Source organism: Microchirus variegatus (assembly GCF_963457635.1).
Source record: "Microchirus variegatus genome assembly, chromosome: 4".
Lineage (NCBI taxonomy): Eukaryota > Metazoa > Chordata > Actinopteri > Pleuronectiformes > Soleidae > Microchirus > Microchirus variegatus.
The window spans coordinates 17,118,416-17,140,384 of NC_139805.1; the positions used below are offsets into that span (position 1 = coordinate 17,118,416).

A 21,969-nucleotide genomic window follows, 5' to 3' on the forward strand; every position below is an offset into this window, starting at 1 on the left:
TTGATTATAGGAATAGTTCAAAGGCCTGAAGACCTTGTATGTGTGTACGTTATACCGATACACACACACACATCCTCTCTGATTCCTGAGCCAAACCTGCTGTACCACTAGAACACCTTCACACCTGAAGCACACGATACGTATGCAACACTTACCAACGTGCATGCAAACATGAGTGTTTCCACATACTGTATATATACACGTGTGCAGAAACAGGTGGGGGAAAAGAAGGACGGCTTCAGCCCAACCTGCAACACACATAAGCTGTTTGAGCTTTGAGTGCAGATAAGTGGACACCTTCCTTTCAGAGGTCAACCCATAGGTCATTGACTGATGTGATCAACCACTGAAAAGAGCCACTTATCACATTGACTGCAGGGACAAATTTCAGCGCTCACCCAATCAGCACTCACTCACTCAGTCGCTCAGCACCACACCAACATCCATCACACAAAACATGTTTTAATGTTTCAAAGCTTTGGGAATCGCTTTAAATCGTCTTTAGAGGCTTTAAACCACGCAGAAATGGTTAAAGGTAGCAAAGATGGATTAAGTTCCAAAATAACTTGTTGATAACTTTTACAAATATGTATTATTAATAAACATTACTAAGTGATATTACTACTTTTCAATCGCCATATGTAGGAGTAATATGTACTCACACTTCGGAGTTTTCATGGTAAGAAAAAATTAAACAAAAACAGGACGACTGATGTGATCATCTTAAAGATTATTTGATTCTGCTGAGGAATCTGTAATCTCTAAATATGTAACATTTGGCTTTTAGCTAAGAATTGATCTGCCCGTTAAATGACAGACATTACTGTGTGTAACATTAAAAACCGTCCTATGTTACATTGTTAGATGAACTGGGTTCTGCCCAGATCCGTTCCTCATTCAGGTTTGGTAGTTTTTGTGAAATCCTGTTAAAAATTTACAAAAAACACACGTGAAAATGAAATTGATACAAACACTAATACTAGTCAACTATTGATTATTGGAAATTACTTACAAGATTTTAAAAAAAAAATTACCAACAACCAAACTAAATAAAAGAAAAATGCTGGGGAAAAAATGAAATGTTATTAAAACGGCGACAGTATCTTCAGGGAAATATCTGAATGTCATAACACTCCAAAGGCTCACACTGTTAACAACTTCCTTTTACAAAATAATGAGATCGATACAGCAGTCTGGGACTCTTGAGCAGCGCTGAGAGCGAGTCGGGCTACAGCCTGTGAAAAGGTTAATGCGTCTGTTCTGCTCTCATTAAAGGGCCAGACCTTACATCTCTGTCGCTCCCATAATGTGTGAGCAACACCCGCTTTCTCAAAAAGTACCCGTAAGTACAGAGGTGAACTTCACTGTTGGAGAACACCGACGGGATTCTGTGTTTCTGAGCTTGCTTGTCCAAGACAGACGTGTGTGTCCACACACAGGTGCTGATGCCCGGGTAATTATATACAAACAAAGCAGCTCCAGGAGTCAATTCAGAGAGTGTTAATCACTGTGGTGTGACATCTATAATCTGCTGATGTCCGACTGTCTTCCGGTCTGGGAGGAGGCGTTCGGTGGTGCTTCTGTACGCAGAAACGACGTCAGAGAGAACGGGAACTGCACAGCAGCTCGGCAGGAGGTGGAGTGTATCTCCAGGTTCGCTCGCCTTGTTCCTGTGTGTGTGTCTGTCACAGCACACGCTGTGCGGTCACTCATTATGGTCAAGGCCTGACAAGTCATTAGGTTCCATTTTTAACCCACTGCCTCATATTGTTGCCATCCATCTTGCTTCCTGTCAACCCTCTGCCACTTTCCACAGAACTTTGTCGCCTAGGAGACGTCTTGTTTCCTGACATTTGGGTCAAACCCCTCCCCAAACCCTGTCCCTCCATTACTAACCAACTCCCTCCTCACATCCTCCCTTCACCTCCTCCACTCTGCCCAGTTGAGTTGAGCATCTTTCCTCAGGTCAGCGCGGCTCTGACTCACTTGGCCTCCAGTCGCTGAGAGGCTGCAGGAGATCAGGGACAAACTTTCAGCCGGAGGAGAGGGGATGGAGAAACCTTCTATCAGCAGTGTGAAACCGCTGATAGAAGGCCATGGGCTGTAACATCTGTGTATGATGCATCAGTCGCTTTCCTTTCTAGACACAAACATCAGCTCCAAGACTACAGAGAACGAGAGATGCCAACAAAAGGAGGTGAGCAATTCTGCAAATGCCAAAGGACCATTTGAGCGTTTCTCCTTTTCTGGTCCACTGAACTGGCATTTGGATGCAGGGCAAAGGTCATACCTGTTGCCACAGGAAACAAAATGTGATGGACTCTGCTGAAGAGATGGTATATTATCTGTAGAATGAAGAGCTCAAAAACACCAGCATACACTTCAATGCAGCCTCACAGATTGATGCTTTTTATATTTTCAAATTACAGACAGCCACGGCTGCCTCAACCCTTCCAGGAAGAAACATGAAAATGGACTTAATAGACCATAGAAGTGTGAGTGCACACACTGCGAGTTATACTGACGACTTACAGAAGTGCAGCGGGAGATGAGAAGAGGTCCTAAAAATTATGAAATGACCATAATTTGAAAATTTTAACCTAATTTCTTTGTACGTGAGGGCACCGCAGCGCCCCCAGCTGGGGGGTAAAGGCAAGGAAACGGTGCAGGCTTCAGATTGTGGTGTTGAAGGCATAATCATTGATGTATGAGCTGGGAAAAAATTAAATTAAAATTCTGACAAATTGATTAAAACAAAAAAAAAAAGTCTACAAAATACAACAAAAATACAATCATAATAATATACTATCTAATTATTATTCCATATTATTTGCCTTTATTCAGGCAAATACAAACAGCTGAGACAGTAGCTAGAGAAAAGCTGCTGCTGCCACCTACAGGCATGAAGTTGTCATAACTCAGATTCTTTTAAAAAACAAAGCATGTAGTTTGGTCTAAGTATTTATATGAGAAGGAACACTTTACAAGTCTCCACCACCAGGACTATTGAGGTGACTGCAGATACAGATGTCATCACATAAACTCCTCACAGCATGGTTTCTAAACCTGTGGTTCAGTGTGCAAATAATGGCAGTTAGAAACTAATAAGTGGAATTATTTGACTCTAATCCATGTATTGTCTCACAAATAAACAGGCTTGTACCTTGTTGGGTTAAAACTGACCTGAAATACGAGCTTATGTGTCCGTGCTAAGAAAAACTATTTATTACACTCATTCGTTTAAGTGTCTGTGGTGAAAGAAAGTGACAAGAGTGTTTATTGCGTTTTCCACAACATTTTCTAATGTCTTATATTCTGTCTGACAAGCGTAAAACTGTAAGAATATATTCTGAACCTGAAGAATATTGATTCATTACTTCAGCACTGATTGGAAGGCTAATAAATATTAAAATTGCAATCTTTAAGTGCAAATAAATGCTAATAATTTTAAATAACATTTTCCAACCTTCTAAAAAAACTGCATTAAATAATATTGTGGGCCGTTTTCATCTCTTAAGGGTTTGGTTTACCTCTTGAAAATAACACCAGATGCTATAAAATTGACAGAAACATAAGATGCACACATTTGCTTCCATCACTTTTTTGTATTTGGTTTGACATCTTTAAAAAGTGGTTCCCCATATAAAGTCTGGGAGAAATAAATTGATGATGCCAAAGTGTAACACAAAAGCAGAGTGAACTTAACGACAGACGTCAGTGAACACAGCAACATCTTACCTTGGTTTCCTCCAAGTCTTCTGATTAAGAACTGTCAAGAGAAAAAGCAAAAGACAAGACAAAACAATGACACATGAGCTTTCAGAGAAGTTATTCCTTAAACTCAACAAAATTAAACAAAATGGGAAGTATCAGGAAATCCTTTAAAGTCACCACCACCCTCTGACTCTTGCAGGGTATCTACTGGGTACATGTCTCATCATGCACTTCCCTCACATTTTAACTACTTCTAGTTTTTGTTAAAAAACCAGGAAGTGAAAAGGAAGAATGCAGGTCTTACATCTCAGAGTTCACCCTGAGTTTCACTCAGTAAATTCACTCACACTGTTCCAGCGTCTGGAAGAGAACAGAGAACAAAAGAGCGGTGAGACCTTAAAAATCTCTCAAACTCAAACTCAATCATAAAAAAAAAAACAATCCATATCTTATAAAGATCTTTATTTCAGAGTTTAAATATTTAAAGATTTACAAACCATAAGAAAAAAAGAAAATATAAACAAGAAAATTCATCAAGTGATCGTCAAAATGTCCACATGTGCATATGAAGGGATTGTAAACGGTCCTTAGAAGCCAAATAGTGAGACTCCCCGGGGTCAGATTCTCTCAGTTGGAAAAAAAAAAAAGTATTTGTTTGTTGGTGGTGGATTGGTTGGTTGTGTATTTTCCTGAGGTGGTTGTTATTGTTTTTTGTAAAGAAATGTAGGTTTGTTTCCCCTCAGTGATGCTACCAATCAGAGCACAGAGAACTGGGAGTAGGTGATAAAAAATAAAATAACAGTGGTTCGACAATCAAAGAGGAAAAACTTGAATCCCATTCACCCAAAAACATCAAAACTGAGTGAGGAGAGTCATTCACAGGCTGTAGAACAGACATCAGTCATCACCGAGTAACACAACTCATTTGTGAGCATTCAGGGCTAACAAGGGCTGGGAACATTCACTGATTAGAGTGCTGCGGAAATGTGGTTGTGTTGTATGTAATCAGTTAGTATTGATTTTCATCTTCAATGGGTTTTTAACAAATCGGGTCATTATTCTTAGCATTTAATACACCTAAGACAAAAATTGCAGCACACACCACAATTTGGAAATAATAATAATGAAAAAAAAAAACAGATGACATCAAAAACAGTTAAAATAATCCCATAATAAACAGACGACCCTCAGCCCATTCACAATGCAACAGCTTTAGATAAAATTGCAAACATCTGTCCCTGGACATAATCCCGACTCTTATAGCAGATCTAAAACCACAAACATGTCATTGACAGCATGCTAGTGAAGAACCACATTCTCCCGCTCATGCTCAAACATCAACCATCATCTCAATCCCTTCCCATTTTTATCCCTCTTCTACCCAATATCGCAGCATGTCTTAATATTCACTCAATGATCACATACACTTGCGCACACACACACACACACACGCAAAACGGAAACATGGTTTCAGTGATGTTGAGAATTGGGTCTGAAATACTGCTGGGGTGGTACTGATGTGTCGTTTGAGTGTGCAACAGAACACTCCCGGCAGTTACAAAGAAGTTCTCTGACAACACAGAGATCCATCAGGCTATTTTCATTCTTCTGAATCATTCATACTGATTCAGGTGGGGCCCTTTCAAACATTTGAGAGCAGCAGTGAAAGTGCTGCCTGTACACAGGGCCTCCACTGAGGGGGGGGGGGTGCTCAGTGAAGGCCAGCATACAATCTCGGTGTTCTTTCCTCTTCCTGCTCCGGTGGAACAACTGGAATCCACTCTGGAACCACCAGTGGCAAACATGAAACAGGTACACCGTGTCACCGTCAGCTCGTTAAAATCAAGCAGGAGTTGAGGCTCAGCTTCTCTGCCACACAAATGAAGCACTGCATAATGAGGAAATTCAAGCACTGACCATACACTGCATTAACTCAAATGGACATAGTCTTCTTAGCCACCAGGGGGCCACTCCAATTGTTGCAAAAAGAAGCCCATTTGAATAGAAGTTGATGGAAACATGAGTCTACTTCTCCCTTGATTTATAATGTTAGTGAACATTTTCCTGAGGAGTTAATGGTCTCAAACACTAGATTCAGCTCTTCAACATAACATGATATTCATTTTTTTTAATATGTTCCCATTTAGAAGAAAATAGACGATAAAGCACTTTACAGGAGTGGACACCAACGCGAGAACTTCCAGTGCCGAAAACTCCTGTGGTGCCAGACAAATCAAGCATCTTGAGGCTTCAAAATAGAAGTTATTTTTGCAACTAAAAGACTATGTCCATTTTATATAAATACAGTCTATAGCAATGACTGCATAGTTCTTTTTTTTTTTTTCTTAAATACAGTACATACGATTTCATGAGCAGCAGCAGGCTCTTGTGTCTGTTAGTGAACACATCCAGGCCACTAGTCGCATGTGCTTGTGTGATGAAGACAGTGTGGCAGTCTGTAGATGACGTCTGAGCGAACATGACCTACGTTTGTAGTAACTCTTCATATCAATCATATCGTTCTTACGATGATTGTCGCAACCTGGACAAACTTCATCAGAGGGGGATTACAAAGTTAACACCTGAGTCCTTGTGAGCCTGAACATCTCCTCTCTCTCTCTTGCTTTTGTTTGTCTGGCTACTGGAAATGCAAAAAAACAAAGGCGGTATCAGGGAAGGCACAAGGCATAGTGAACAGCTTTAGTTTTTTTACAAGCAGCACGAGCCTCTGGGCTCCAACACTGTCTGTCAGAGGTGAGGCATGGCAGGGCTTCCAACGGCCTGGTAACTGGAGGTCATGCACACATGGCTCAGAGGTTGAACATGACTCAGCTTTTCAAAACATGTGGACACACAAGCACCCAAGCACACCTACACACACACACACAGTATAATTTGTCTAAATTAGATTCCTTTGCAAATGCTCTATACATGTTTCACTATAATCTGATCTGACCAGTTGATGAAGTGACTATTCCACGGCCAAAACATAATGCACAACTCTCTGAAAGCCAGAGGAAGAAAAGAAAAAAGAAACTATTTTATGGGAATTTAAACAAGTCACAAGAACAGATGTGGAAGTCTGTAAGTTTACCTGCTGCTGCTGTTGTTATCATGTGTGTAACCTCTACCTAGAAAACAAAATAAAAGACTAAAAGAAAACATGATAGAAACCAACAAAGCAACTCTGGAGCTTTCTTTCTTTGATGCACTGAGTTTTAGTGTGCATACTGTGACTGCATATGAAACAGAGAGTGGACAGTGGGGCCTGTGCTAAGTGAGGATGATGATGGACTTAAAGTTCGGTCCATCATAGAAGAAGGGGGGGGTGTGAGGACAGGAATTGGTCAGGGGTTTGGGGAGTTGACGTCACAGAGACATGAGGTCAGGAGTCCTCAGTGCCAGAGTCGTCCTCGTCATAACAAAAGTCTTCGTTGTCGTCCTCGTCGTCATCCAGCTCCTCATCATCATAGTAGTCATCATATAAGAGGTTGGAGCCGTCATCTGTGGGTGGGACTTGGGTGCGGACGCAGTACTCGTCCAGTGTGATGGGAACTTTGACGCCGTCTCGCTCTGCATCGGCTTTGGTGGCTAGCACTTGCTTCCTGTGAGAAGGAAAGACAGAAATTATTGCTGGTGCTCCGTGTACCTGTTACAGTGAACCCCCCCACTGAAGCGTGAAGAGTGCTGCGTCATCACATCAAAGCACCTGATGATCTCGATGTATTCTCTGTCCTTTCCTTTACTGTCCCTCCATTTGCGATACATGACCGATGCGTCTACGTTGGCCGGGGAGAAGGTGTTGGGCTCGTTCAGCAGAGAGATCACGCTGAGCAGAATGGTCCTGAGAAGAGACGTCCCAAAATGGAAGACAATTATATGGGGAGAAAAGGAAACAGAGTGGGTAAGACAAACGAGGAAGGTTGAGAATGAAGGACAATGACGTGCACAGAGAAGGAAAGGAAGGACATATGGGGAAAGAGAGACAGGGAGGAGGAAGGAGTTATGTGGAGGTCAGGGTCAGAGGGGCAGCCTACACAACTGACACATCTGATTTTAGCTCCAAGAGCTCAAGTCAACAAAAAATATGTCCATAAATTACTCAAACACAAATCAAACATCTACTGACCAGTCAATGTATTTCTCTTTCTTCAGGCAAAAATGTTGGACTACTTGTTTTTGTTTTTTGCTCAAATTTTGGGCAACAAATGAACCCATGATTGTGGTGCACACCTCTCTTCAACTGTGACAGTTTGTGCATCAACAAAGGCTTTAAAAAGCAGAGAGCAATGTATGGTGAGCGGTAAGCTGTGGATGCTGAAGAAATGTGTGTCAACTAAATATCTGAAATAAAAGGGTATGAATTATACATAGTGTATGGATTTTTTGTCGCATTTCTCCTGCAGCATGTTGGTTGGGAGGCGAGGGCTTCAAATGCTTGTCTGGCTTTATGTTACATCCATGAAGAGGAGCCAAAACTTTCCTTGATTTTTAGTTTATTGGCACTGTTGCTCTTAGAGACTGTGACTGTGTTAAAAAATGTACTGCTGAACTGTGGAATCAATCAGTTTCTACAAGAGGGGCACTTTAAAACAACTGGTGCATTCAGCTACAAAAGCATACAATACAATATTTGACACATGCTACTAAAGAACAATATGGAACATTTAATTGACTGTCATTTCACAAAAAGATGATACTGGAAGGCAGGAGAAACGCATCAATTAAAATCCTATTTGATGTGTTGGGGGAAAAAAAGTATGCTAGATGCTTGAGGTTCAGACCAGACTACATTAAAAAGGCTAAATCTCCCACAGGTATACACTACAGTAGTAGTACACACTATATAAAAGTACAGTTAATTGAAAATAAGGCCAAAACTCAGGTTTGTGAATCAGAATCATTCTAAATTGACAGGCGCATATGGGTCAATGACGTGACGCCTAAATATACTGTCCAACTGCATTTTTTCTTGTTGAAAATATATTCTACAAAACTAAAATATGCCATATATATTTACTTCCCTGTAACCACTTAAATGTTTCAAAAAATCATAAGGCATTTCATTTGTTTTGCTACTGAAAGGGTAAAAATATCATGCGGTGCGACCGTCCGGGCATGCATCCAGTTTTGGATATTTGTTAAAAATTAATCTAAATCTATTCAAATTTATTTTCTGCCCTATCTGGCGTAACTTCTAAAGTGTTTTGTAACCTCATGTAGAATTACAATGATCTTGTAGTGATATTTCCCCCTTATATACGCAAGTAAACTTTGTCCGAGTATGTCCATTTTATGAAATATCATGTGGTGCGACCATGAAGAAATCACCATTTTGGAGCTTTAATCTTGAAAGCCACCCAAGACAGGAAGTTATATCACCAACAATTTTGCAGAGGACCCACAGAAGCAGTTAGCAGGTTTGTAACTCTCTCTCATCTTTTAAAAAAACTGCTTTTAAAATGTCTGGTAGATAGTTTCCAAATCTGGATGTCATGTGGTATGACCTCAAAAAGATGATAAATATTGATTTATTTTAACAAATTCATAATTTGATCATAAATGTCATTGTGACCTATCGCGAGAAAATAGCTGGTTTTGTTTAGGTGTCTAACTCTATGCCTGTAAATTTTGATTGAATATGAAAATATCATGTGGTGCGACCATTGCAGCTAGCTTTCAATGAGTTGTATACTTATTTTAAAGGAAGTTTTTGTGTTTTAATATCATTTAGATGGTTTATATATAATAAAGGTAGTAAATTGTTATATTATTTAAAAGATAAAATTGCACTTTTTCTTCATTTTTTCCTGAATTGCAGAAACAATGCTTTATGTTAAATCCTTATTGATAATATTGAAAAAAAATAAAGAAAAAGTATTTGGAGCATGTCATTTTGCCATTATGTCCTCATTTCTAAATTTTTTTTTATTTTTTTTTAATCTATTTCAACAGATGCCGCTCTCAAGCAAAGAGAACACTTTCAGCAGAGAAAGCAAGCAGTTGTCAAGTGTTTTTGAACTGCAGTTTGTCATCAGTCAGACATCAAAGTCGGACATCAAAGCACAGTTTTGATGACAATGACTCTGTTATAGAAGTTTGTATAACATTGTTTTGATGCTCTTGTATTATCATCAGGACCTGTGTGCTTTATCGGTTTACAACTGTCCAGACTTTTACCAAACTGCCTACTACAGCTCGATAAACTCCCCGATGGGAAGGGCAACCGGAACTAGTACGGTGAGAACTTGAGGGTTTTTATTTCTCACACTTCTTAGCAGGTTGTAAACCGATAAAGCATACATGTTCTCATGATCGTACAAGAGTCATTGAAACAAGGTGATACAAACTTCATAACAGATAGTACCATGATGACATCAATAATGTGCTTTGATGTCTGACTGATGACAAACTGTTTCCTGATGAAAAGTTCTACAGTATGAACAGTTTGATGTCTTCAAGTTTGATGTGTTTGAATTCATCTTGTTCCTTACTGATTAGTGAAATGTTTACATAAATATACATGAACCGTTTTTAAAAGAATTTCAATGAAAGTTAATGTGTTGTGAATAAAATTTGAAATTAAATAAAATGTTTTAAAAATTTAAATGAATAAAATCTGTTTGTCTGCTTGTCTATTAGATTCCATGCAAATTATTGTCTCTTATTCTATTGATTTTTAAGAGATTTAAGCTGGTTTCATCATTTGGTGCGACCAACCATCATGTGGTGCGACCATGAATAGCAATAACTGTAGTAAAATAAAAAAAGCGATGCCTTCTTTTTGTGGCAGAAACTTAATCACTGATTGGGTTAGCTGAAGTTAGTGGCATTTTGTTTACATTTGCATCATTTTTATGCATTTTACAGAAAAAATAAGCGTGCAAACTACATACAAAATGGTGAACTTGACTTTATCAGAATGAGGATTATATCAGTATGTATGACAATTCAACAGAAATCCAAATAATTAGTTTCTAGACACATCATATTACTAAGAACTTATGAAAAAAGGTTAAATATGTTGATTAAATTAATAAATTTTTAAGATGATTGACGGTCGCACCACATGACATTTTGGAGGGTAATGACCAATTCATTTACGTAAAAAACCACCAAAATGTCGCAATTTATGATTTTAACATCTATGCATGTACACATGACATTGTAAAGCTTTGACCAATTGCAATTGAAATTAATAATTATCATATTTTTAAATTTACCTATCAAAAAACCTTATACGTCATTGACCCATATACATAGAGTGTTCTGTTGTGTACCTGACATTCTGCGTGGGGTTCCACCTCTCTGAAGGCAGCTCGCCGCTCTGTGGGTCGTCCACTGGTGGGTGCAAAATAGAAATACACACATCGCCATTCTGGGAATGCAGGAAGGAGAGAAAACAACAACCAGTTGAGGCAATATTTGAGCTATAGCAGATATATAGATATATAGTGTAGTGTGCAAGATGTTAAAAGGCAGGTATGGAAAAATGCTGTAAATTAAAAGTGATTTGACAACAGAAGAAAAATTCCAAACACAAACAAGGAAACACTTCTGTTAACAAAGACAGTGAGAAGCTGCTGCTAGTTTTAACAGGTATTTCCCAATTGTCAGTTACCTCATAGATGTTGGGGTGCCACATTTTGGTGAGGAAATTATTGCTGGTACTCCGTGTACCTGTTACAGTGAAACCCCCCACTGAAGCGTGAAGAGTGCTGTGTCATCACATCAAAGCACCTGATGATCTCGATGTATTCTCTGTCCTTTCCTTTACTGTCCCTCCATTTGCGATACAGCCAAAACTTTCCTTGATTTTTAGTTTATTGGCACTGTTGCTCTTAGAGACTGTGACTGTGTTAAAATATACTGCTGAACTGTGGAATCAATCAGTTTCCACAAGAGGGGCACTTTAAAACAACTGGTGCATTCAGCTACAAAAGCATACAATACAACATTTGACACACACTACTAAAGAACAATATGGAACATTTAATTGACTGTCATTGGGTATTTCCCAATTGTCGGTTACCTCATAGATGTTGGGGTGCCACATTTTGGTGAGGAAGCGGAAAGCAGGTGGAGAGTATGGGTAGTCGACAGGGAACTTGATCCGAGCCTGGGAGTGTAGAAGAGAAATAGTAATGTAATAGGATGGCAGTTGAACTACTTCTCCCTTGCCAGCAGATTCATGTTGAGTCATGGCTACTTCGCTCTAAACTCTTACTAAAAGGAAGAATATAATAGAAAAGAGTGACGTTTTAACTAGAGGCTGCTGCAAATAATTTAAACACAGAAGTATTTGTTAAAATAATGTTAACAAATATAACATTGGTATTTTATTTTTAAATTGTATTTGTCCCTTAGAGCTCATATAAATATTACTTATCATACAATATGGTCAGAGCAAACAAAATCTCAATATACAGATTGACATACAAACTAAGAAAAATTGACAATTACATATACATCTACTCAGTAACCAAAGGAATAAAACAAAAATAGAAAAAAGTGATTATATACAAATGCCCAAAAAAAGAGTCCCCACCACATTACTCTTCTGTTTCCATTGATGCATGTTTGTAGTGGGGTATCTATCTCTGTCTATCTGTCCCATGTACAGCTCAGTCACCCCTGTATCGGGATATTTATCACATCACCAGATTTATGCCAATTGCAGCCTTATTCAATAGATCCTGAAAGACACTTAAAAATAGTAGCTGTATCGTCATGGTGAACCCTACTTAGGTATAGCTGATCGTGGAGGAGCTAATGATAGTGTAACGTAATATTGTGTGGAGAGAGGGAGGGAGGCTCGTGGTGCATTCAGCTGCTAAGTGTGTGGAGCTTAGAGAAACACCAGTCAGTGGGTGAGGGTAGGTGGAGTGTGTGTGTGTGTGTGTGTGTGTGTGTGTGTGTGTGTGTGTGTGTGTGTGTGTGTGTGTGTGTGTGTGTGTGTGTGTGTGTGTGTGTGTGTGTGTGTGTGTGTGTGTGTGTGTGTGTGTGTGTGTGTGTCGAGGATGGGATAAGGACATCATGGGGGTTTGTCCTCTCCAGCTGTCACTGCAACCCAAAACAATCCACTACTCACTCCCATGGTCTGCTATTATACACCATGACCCTGAAAGCACAACACTGACACTCTCACGCACATACAAATGTCTACTATCTGTTAGGACACCAAATGCACTGATTACACAGATGCACGTCACTCACAGCATGAATCCCCCCCACCTATCCCCCACCCACCCACCGCCTGTTCTTTCTCACATTTGCTGATTTGGCATGGTCAGCTGGTCTTCGCCACAGTGTACCATCAGGTAGTTGGCGGGGGGGGGGGGCATGTTGAATGCATGGGAGCAGGGATGTAGTGGGAGGGGGTTCACTTGCAATCATGATAGGGTTGTGCTCTAAAAATAAGACTATAAGCTTTTTACCCTTTCTGTAGTATCTAATGCCAGCTGTGCATAATAACTCTTACTAGTCACTGAATGTTCTGCTGTCCACTTTGGTTGTTAGAGCTGCATGTTCTCCTGAAAGTGAGTCAGTATGTCCTGACCTCCAGAGCAAGATCAACATTTGTTGTACTGGATGCATTTCTCCATGAGGATTCCTGATTTGCAACCAAGAGAGTAAACATGTTCTCACCATGTAAAAATCTGACTGGGGAGGAAACACTGACTCAGCCCTGAGAGAATGTCGCCTGTAGGAAAGTACGAAATCCCAGGGTCTGGCTGACTTTGCCAAAAACCGGTGGCCCTTCAGATTGCGGGGTTCAAGCCAACACTGTACACATCACAGGCTGGCAACAGCACAACGGCTAGAAAGGGAGAGGAGGACAGAGAGAAGGAGCAGGCTGAAAGAGTGAGAGTTTGTCTTGCCTACATCATACTTGTCTACCAGCTGAGAACTTGGTAAAAACAAAGAAGTATTAACCTGTGAAACTACTTGCTTTAATTCAATATGGGATGGAAGGGATGCAAAGAAAGAACTGACAAGCACAAACCTATAACAATATTTCAACAAACAAAGTGGTTTATGGTTGTCCTCATTATAAGATAAAGGGGAAAAAACTCCCAAAACATCGGCTCACCACTGTCATCCAAATCTGTGTAAGCTATCTCGGAAACAAAGAGATGAACATAAATGGAAGAAAACCTATACCCCATTCAACAATGGAAAGCAAACCACCAGAGCCACCCATCTCTATGGTGATGCACACATAAATGAACCCAACATTCTAAACCTCTAATTATATTTGAAAGTTTTAAACCGTCTATTTTCATTCTGTAGCCTGCTGTTTGGAGATCTATGCATTTAACGTCTGCTATAAAAAAAAATGTTTATTGTGTTCCTGTGTGTCTGACTGTATATCACTCCATTTTATTTTAAAAACATATAAAATTTGCTCCAAACATGTCTGCTATCTACAATACCAAAGACCCATGAAAATGAATAATGTTGGACTTAGCCACATTCAATTCCTGATTGATTCGCATCGATTAGCTGTGAACCAAAATCTCCGTTGATACTTAATTTTGGTTTCAATTTCACCTCTTTTTGAGTATCATAACAGAAACCCTCGTTCTTACTTTACACTATTGTCTTTAGTCATTTTCTGAAAGCAAGCAAACGCCTGTAGAGGAGAGAATCAGCTTCTTGTTTTCACCGGCATGCACTTGCCCAGTGTAAAGTGTGATATGCATTTCAGGTGCGTTACCATAGCCATAGATTAATGCTATAATGGAGTCAAAATATTGTTTTTATAGCCTAAATAGAACTCTGTAATCAAATATCATATAAAACCAAAAAAGAAAAACATCATAAAAAACCGTAGCATAAAATCAACAACCCCATAGTGGGGATGCAGAGGATGAATGTGTTGGTTTTAGAGATGATCAACAGAGGCCTAAAGAAAGACTTGGTTAGCTCATTTGCTTTGCAGCAGCGAGTGGCTTGTGTCATCAAACTCGAGCAGACACGGGTGAAGAAATTAGAGCAGGAGGAGGAGGAAGAGGAAGAGGAAACTGGAGAGTGGTTTTAAGAGCTCAAAATCAGCTCAGTCACTTTCAAGTTTACAGAAAGCTGCTTTTTTTATACAAGCTTCTGTCTGGGCTGTCAGTGGTAGAGCAAGTCATCTTTCAACTTGAAGGTTGTGGGTTCGATTTGGCTAGTCTACATGCCAATGTATCCTTGGACAAGACACTTAACCCGATGTTGATCTTGATGGCTGTGCCAGCAGCATGTAAACGGGTATGAAAGACTAGACTAGAAAAGCCATTTACCATGTATATTGTATAGTCACATTTTGACATACAAAGTCCAGTGCTAACTTTCCCCCCACTAAGCATTCACAGCCCTCAAGGATCAAAAAATAGTGGGTGAAAAAAAATGGTTCACCAAACTCAATCAAGATCTTCACACAGTATGATCTGCAGAAAATTTGATGAGAAATGCTGCTACTGTCTTTTCCCGTCATGCTTCATAATCACAAAGCATAGTTAAAATGCGATTCACTCCGAGGAACTCGTAAAATGAAGTGCAGTCTATCTGCCATGCTTGTGATCCAACACTTGCGAATACAGGATCTTTCTTCGACTTTCTGTGACGTTACAAAGCTGCCTTGAAAGATAATGGGAATGATAGCGAACATGTCTACTCTGCGGAAAACGACAGCAAGGTAAAGTAAACCAGGTCAGTGTAAAGACCTGAAAAGACAGGGGGGGGAAATCATTCTGCTCTCCATTCTCCGGTATCAACTTCATAGCAGTGTTAAGTTACAAACTGATTCCTCTGCAACTGTAACACATGGATAATTCAGACGATCAGCCAACATTTGCAGCCATGTTAATACACTCAAGGTTAGGTCTTCAGAACTTGTTCACCTCTGCTCAGTACAGGACCCCCGCATTTCATGCAACGAAGGGTTGTGAGTGCTCTTGATCAGGCTATTTGCACATTTTCTTTTTCCACTCAACCCTGCTCTTGTTTCTCTGTCACAGCCAGAGGGGGGGAAACCTGACTCCAAGCAGCTCAGCCAGGCCCGGCCCAGACAAGTCCTCTACAGCCTGTTTAGGTCCTTTTACCTCTATAGTCTCCTGCACTATTACTGCAAGGCTAACATCAGAGTCTGTGGAAATTATGTAGCCTGCATGCAAGGGTGAAAGAAAGCAGGCACAAACCAGAGTCAGCTGCTCAACACAACTCTGATCTGCCAAGGGCTAAATAAAAAAAGATAGCAAGGCCCAGGCCAGAACTGAAGGGAAGGGCGACACCTCCCTTTGTCATGTTTGTTCCAAAGACGTGGAAGAATAAACACCGGACATTGATATGCAAGAGAACCAATTTCTATAATGAGAAGAAGCAACTAAAATCTAAATTAAACATCCAGGTGCGGCACAGCAACACTTCAGCTTCACAGACCCCAGGCGTTTTCACAGCAGTACACCTCAGCCCAGTGTCACAACACAGAGGAGTTTCTGTTGTGCGTCACCACAAGACACTCAGTGAAACACAAGCAGATGACCTCATAGAAGTGCTGCTGTGTTGCACTATACATAATGCAAAATATGCATTTTAGTTTAGTTTGTTTTTTTGAAGATTGTAGTGTTAATTTTGCACAGATATGAAAGAAAAATTAAATGGCTACTTAATGTCATGTGAAGTAAAACGTGTAGGTTGAGCCCAGACCATGGCTCAAACAAACAAACTGGAGGATTACCATATTAGACAAAGCAGAGAGCATCCACACAGTGGATTCCATTCTAGGAAATGTCTCAGAACCAAACAAGTGAATGTCAGCATCAGAATCTATAGGCTGTGTTTACCAGTGTATCAGGGACAGGCATCTAATGTTGAATGAATGACATGTCCGTATGTGTCAGTACTCGATGTGTCTGCAGTCATAACGTATTCATCATGGTGTGACTGTGAGAGCAACACCCATGAGATATTAATACCTGACTCAGCCAGGTTTCATGTGACATCATTACCTGCCCTGTGTCTGATGAACAGGCGGCTGCATCTTGTTGTAACTGCTTGGTTGTTTGTGTAACCTGGTCATAACAGCATGTTTGTCTTACTTGTTCGAAGGCACATGGCAAACAGGTTGGATGGAAACCCAACACAAAACAATGACTCACAACCATGCGGTGGATTTCACAGCCAGGTTGTGCATTCCTGGCCCGACAAAGGAATCCTGTGCACAGCACCCACAGAGAACACTGTCAACGGTAGCCTAGCCATGGCTCTGTGCCGGCCTGTTTTCACAGGCTCAAAAAAAGACCAGCGGCAAAATGAGCAGGCTTCTCAAGAACCGGAATCACAAAGCACTGCACAGTTAAACTGAGATACTGGATAGTCTGAACACAAGGAGCCATTACTGAAACAACAAATGCAACAAACACTGAGGCACAGGGCTCAACATTATGAGCCAATGACAAAAAAAACATGTGACACTTTTAGAACAAAATTTGAGTTGTAATTATTGTTGGCTGCTCTACTAAAAAGTTGAATCTTTCAGATCATGTGTTTTCATCTCTTTCTACATCACCTTAATTAAAGCTCATTATCAATTGTTTGATGTACAAGCTATGGTAGATGTGAAGCAGAATTAAGTTTCTACTAATGTTTTTTTTTTAAATACAAATCTAATATACCACAGCAGATTATATTATGAATCACAACAATAGTAACGCACTCAAAGTTTGGGTGAACTAAAAACCTCTGTGTTTTGCAATATCTGAAGTTGCAACTCATTCACGTTGAAGACCAATCACCTGGAGGCTCACTGGGGTAGCAACAAACGCATTTTCCATATTTACAATGTAGGTGTGTCACTAATGGGGAATTCAGAGAGTGTTACGTAGCATCTACAGCCATTATGTTAAAAACATAAACATCTTGTGGTTAACAGGTTGTGAGTCACAGCCATTGGTGAACTGAATATAGAAGTAGCTAAAATGCCTGTAACTAACAAGTATTTTGTTCACAAAGAAGAAAAAACTATATAAATAATTACACAAATACTATATTTTAACTCTCAACGGAGGAAGTTTGACAGAATTAATAATATACAAACTAAACTGTTGGGTTAGGTTACATTAAACTTTACTGTCAACAATAAGGAATGTTGTTTTGACAGTAAAAATGTAATTGCACTTGTAGACATCGTTTGTGGATCATAGAAGTCTAAAACACCTTCCTCAGGGGAGCAGTTCCAACTACGACGAGACAGCAGTTCCAACAGACGAGACAGATCACTGTTATGTCAACAGTTCTCTTTTTGATACTCATTGTATATCTGTCTATTTCCTGCATCTATGGTTTCCTTTGATTTTGCTTACTGCTGATTTGCACTGATCAACCTTCAAGAAAATGACTGAAATGGTTAGATAATAGGCTTGTCTAATTCGAGTAACATTAAAGCATTAAAAGGCAGTTGTGCCAACAACCTTCTGCTTCATATTAGCACAAGTTGTAACACTTACTGTTGCAATGAAACACTGCTCTTAACTTGGATAAAAGTAAGCCATGGGCTAAAAGAATTGGTCTCTACGATGCCTGCCCCATTCTAGAGAATAAATTGGCCAGGTTTCAGTCCTGATCTGGCCCTTCCAACAATTGTGGATGCCTTCCGATTTTAGGCTGATTTGAACAGGTTATTTGGCCAAATGATCCTGTAGCGTGAGGGGTGAACAGACACGATTTCAACATCATCGGACACATCAGTCTTCCCGATATAAAAGCAAAGATTGGGGCATGAGCAGAACCCCACAATAACCAATGACAGCGAGGTGACCAGAAAACGGATGCTGCGTAATTTGTTTCGAACCATAACTTGTACAAGCCAAGCCGATTTCGTCTTTTCAGCCACCGTTTTATCCACAATTTTTTAGATGTTTCTCGCTCCTCCAGTGTGGGGCAGGCTTTACACACAAAACTACATGCTTTTACACTTCTGTCAGTATTCTACATTCATTTGGTCAATCTTTGTTAGCTTTCAGAAAACATTCATACAGAGACATGCAGGTGAATGTATTATGTTTTTCCATATTTATGTGCATTTTCTGAAAGCTTAGGAAAAGCACATAAATACAGATCAGATGCATGTTCATATTTAGCCAGTTCCCAGAAAGCCCTAATGCTCATTCTAAGCAAATATACACTTAAGGAAGCAGAGAAAGTGTATGAATTAACATGAATAACATATATTTACATAGGATTTTAAAATGTTATGTTACAAAAAAAAGTTTCAGTGAACATTTTTCAAAATCTCAAGTTTGTGAAATATCCACATAGATGGCACCAGTTAAACAACATTTACAAGTCACTCACGTGGAATATGAACAATTTCCCCTTGAATTATTATCCCGACAATGGAAATTCACCAAGGTTGATACTGCCCTTTTTTATCGCGATAAAACCACATATCGTCCCATAGCAAACTCACGATTAAGTTGAATCGATTTAAAGTTGAACAAAGAAGGGGAGGCTGTTTGACAATGTAAAAGGGACACGACTGCACAATTGTCACGTTAACGTTATTTGCTCTTATTTATCGTTCGTGGGAAATGCTAAAAGGTTAACCACTGCTAAGTCCTTTATGAGTAAATTACTTGAATGTAGGCTAATTCAACCAGCTTAAGAACAATAGACCGACTGCTAGCTAACATTAGCTGTACTTACCTTAAAATAACCACCCTCGTAGTGTGTGTTCGGGGGTCCGAATATCGCCACTTCCCAGTTGTACATGTCCGACTCGTCCACCAAAGTTATCTTGAACCCTTCCACCGGCTCGTCTTGAAGACTTTTCATCTCCAGCATTAGGGCTTTTTGTGAACTGGCTACATGATGCCCATGCTGAGCCATATTCCACAACGATGTGTTTTATGTCTATCTTTACCAGCTACACCACCACCACAGCCGCCGTCGCTGTGCCTGCGAATGGGGGACAAAGATAGCTCGGTACAAACAAAAGCCGTAACTGGAACAACGAAATCCTATCGCAAAACCCTATCACAAGAGCGCGCTAACGTTCGTTTTCCGACGGTGTGGCACCGAAACACGACCGAACAACTGCGACGGAGCTTTATTTAGTCAGGACTGGTGCGCTCGCCTCTGTTGTTGTGAACAATCCGGTGTAGCTTCAGTTCACACTACCATCTCAGCCTACTGCCGTGAAGTCGACACTGACACATCGAGTCGGTTTCCGGTAGCAGCTTTCAATATGTAGTCAATGGTTTGAAAATGTAGTTCTATTGCAGTGGGTTTAATTAAAGGGCCTGTGTGGCAGACATTTAATATACTTCTAATATGTTTGTTTTTATACATTTGTGCTGTTTTTATATTGTCACTTTTGTGATATTTTGTGTGTGTTCAAGTGTATCATGATAGCGGGAATAGGCCGACTTCCTCGTTGACTAAATTCCAAGCTTTTGCTTTTTTTAAACAGTTTCTGAAGAAAATAACTAACACGTTTATCATACATTGTGAATCTACTGAATCTGTCTCCCCACATGAAAACTACACAGTGTGACCACATATCTTTTTTTTCAGGAAATGGCCGCCTGGGCCTGTTCGGAACATGGGCCTTTCTGTATGGAGTTTTCTCTGCGCATGTGTGAGGGTTTTCTCCAGGTCCTCCAGTTTTCTCCCACAGTCCAAAAACATGCACATTTGAGGATTATGCAAATGGAACTGGTGACCTGTCCAGAGTGTACCCCACCTTTCGCCCTATGTCCGTTGGGATTGGCAGCAACGACCCTCATGTGGATGATAAAAGGGTAGACCAGGGGTGTCAGTTTTTAGGTTATGGCTTTTGAGAACACATTCTGCTGCGATCGCAGTTTGCCTTTTAATTCTTTGATAATCTGTTGTTTTCCTTCAAGGTTAACTTTGGCATACATGGCTCCTTGTTTGGTGTCAAAATGCAGACATAGATTGTACTCTTTGACGACCGACACGGCCTCAAAACACCATTTTTTCTCCTTGAAGCACAAACATGTATTCACCTTCCCATCTTTCTTGAAACTGCCTTCCATCTGCATCGACCTTTCTCTTCATGGACATTTTGGGATCATTTGTGGACATTTCAATTTCAGTTTCATTCATGGCATGATGCATATTCAACGATACACTTCAATCTAGTGGCGAGATACTGTCACTTCTTGGGTAACGCGAATCACCATGCATTGTGTTTCCCGGAAATGTAGCTTATGGTCAACACACGCAGTATAGATCTCGCAGGCCACATAAAATTATGTGGCGGACCACATCTGGCCCCCGGGCCTCGAGTACACGATGGATGGTTGGTTATGGCCTTCGTTTACAGAGTGTCACCATGTTTCTACAGCAGCCTGAACAGACACACTAGCCCTTGCATGATATCCTTTCTGGTATGCAAAAACACTGCAGTTCCCTGACACATACAGGAAAATGAGTGGGGTTTATTACAGTCTGCTGCCTCATCATTTAGATGTCACTATTTCTTGCATGAAGGACCCTTAAAATCCAGAGTGGCACATACACAGAGAAAATCTCCTCATGCAGAGGCCTCATCATCTCTTGGTAATCTTATATTACATGTGCACTTACAGGCCACTTTATTAGGATACACCTGTTCAAAAGCCTGTTAGCACAAATAATTAATGATATTTAATATCTAACCAGCCAATCAAATGTGGTCATGAAACACCTGCTGAAGTGAAAGCAGAAATCAGAATGAAGAGTGTGACGTGAATCCAAGATGGCTGCCACCCATCAAAACTAGTTGCTACTTTTACTGTTAATAGCACTTGTGTTTTTCTGTTGTTTTCTTACCACCATATACATAGTACTGTTAATATATATATATGTATATATATATATATATAGTTGTTGTTATAGACACAACTTTTCAAATACATTTAGGTTTCACATTTCTTTTATAAAGTGTATTTATCATTAGCTAATTTTACAAATCTTACCTTAAGATACACATTTTAAATATTTAAACCACTTCATAAATGTTCAAAATCTTCTCATCATCTCCTAGTGTCTGGGGCATAACTTTGCAAGAATATATATACTTACATAGTTTATTCTTTTCGAGTGGAATTATTTTGAAAGTTCAGACAGGAACCTTAGCTTTGATCACAGAGTTAGCTTAGCGGTGAGCATGCTAGAAGTTAGTATGGATTGGCTTCTCTTTCTGGTGCGTTCTTATCAAAAGGGGCCGTTTTGTTGAAAACAACGTAGTTATACACACAACCATAA

General features: G+C 39.9%; 1 protein-coding gene across 1 annotated transcript; it reads right to left on the minus strand.

Moving 5' to 3' along the window:
- Positions 1-4,261: 4,261 nt before the first annotated feature.
- cdc34a (cell division cycle 34 homolog a) lies at positions 4,262-19,859 on the minus strand. Its single transcript, XM_083887406.1, has 5 exons — positions 19,402-19,859; positions 11,747-11,833; positions 10,995-11,092; positions 7,424-7,558; positions 4,262-7,319 (listed from the first exon to the last, which is right to left on the minus strand). Exons 1-5 carry the CDS (start codon positions 19,582-19,584, stop codon positions 7,100-7,102), a joined length of 723 nt encoding a protein of 240 aa, XP_083743532.1. The 5' UTR covers positions 19,585-19,859; the 3' UTR covers positions 4,262-7,099.
- Positions 19,860-21,969: the final 2,110 nt, after the last annotated feature.

Coding starts and splice junctions, on each gene's coding strand:
- cdc34a (XM_083887406.1), bottom strand. CDS start 19,584: ATGGCTCAGCATGGGCATCATGTAGCCAGTTCACAAAAAGCCCTAATG. Junction 11,834..19,401: donor ACGAGGGTGGTTATTTTAAG/GTAAGTACAGCT, acceptor CTACACTCCCAG/GCTCGGATCAAGTTCCCTGT. Junction 11,093..11,746: donor GGCACCCCAACATCTATGAG/GTAACCGACAAT, acceptor CTGCATTCCCAG/AATGGCGATGTGTGTATTTC.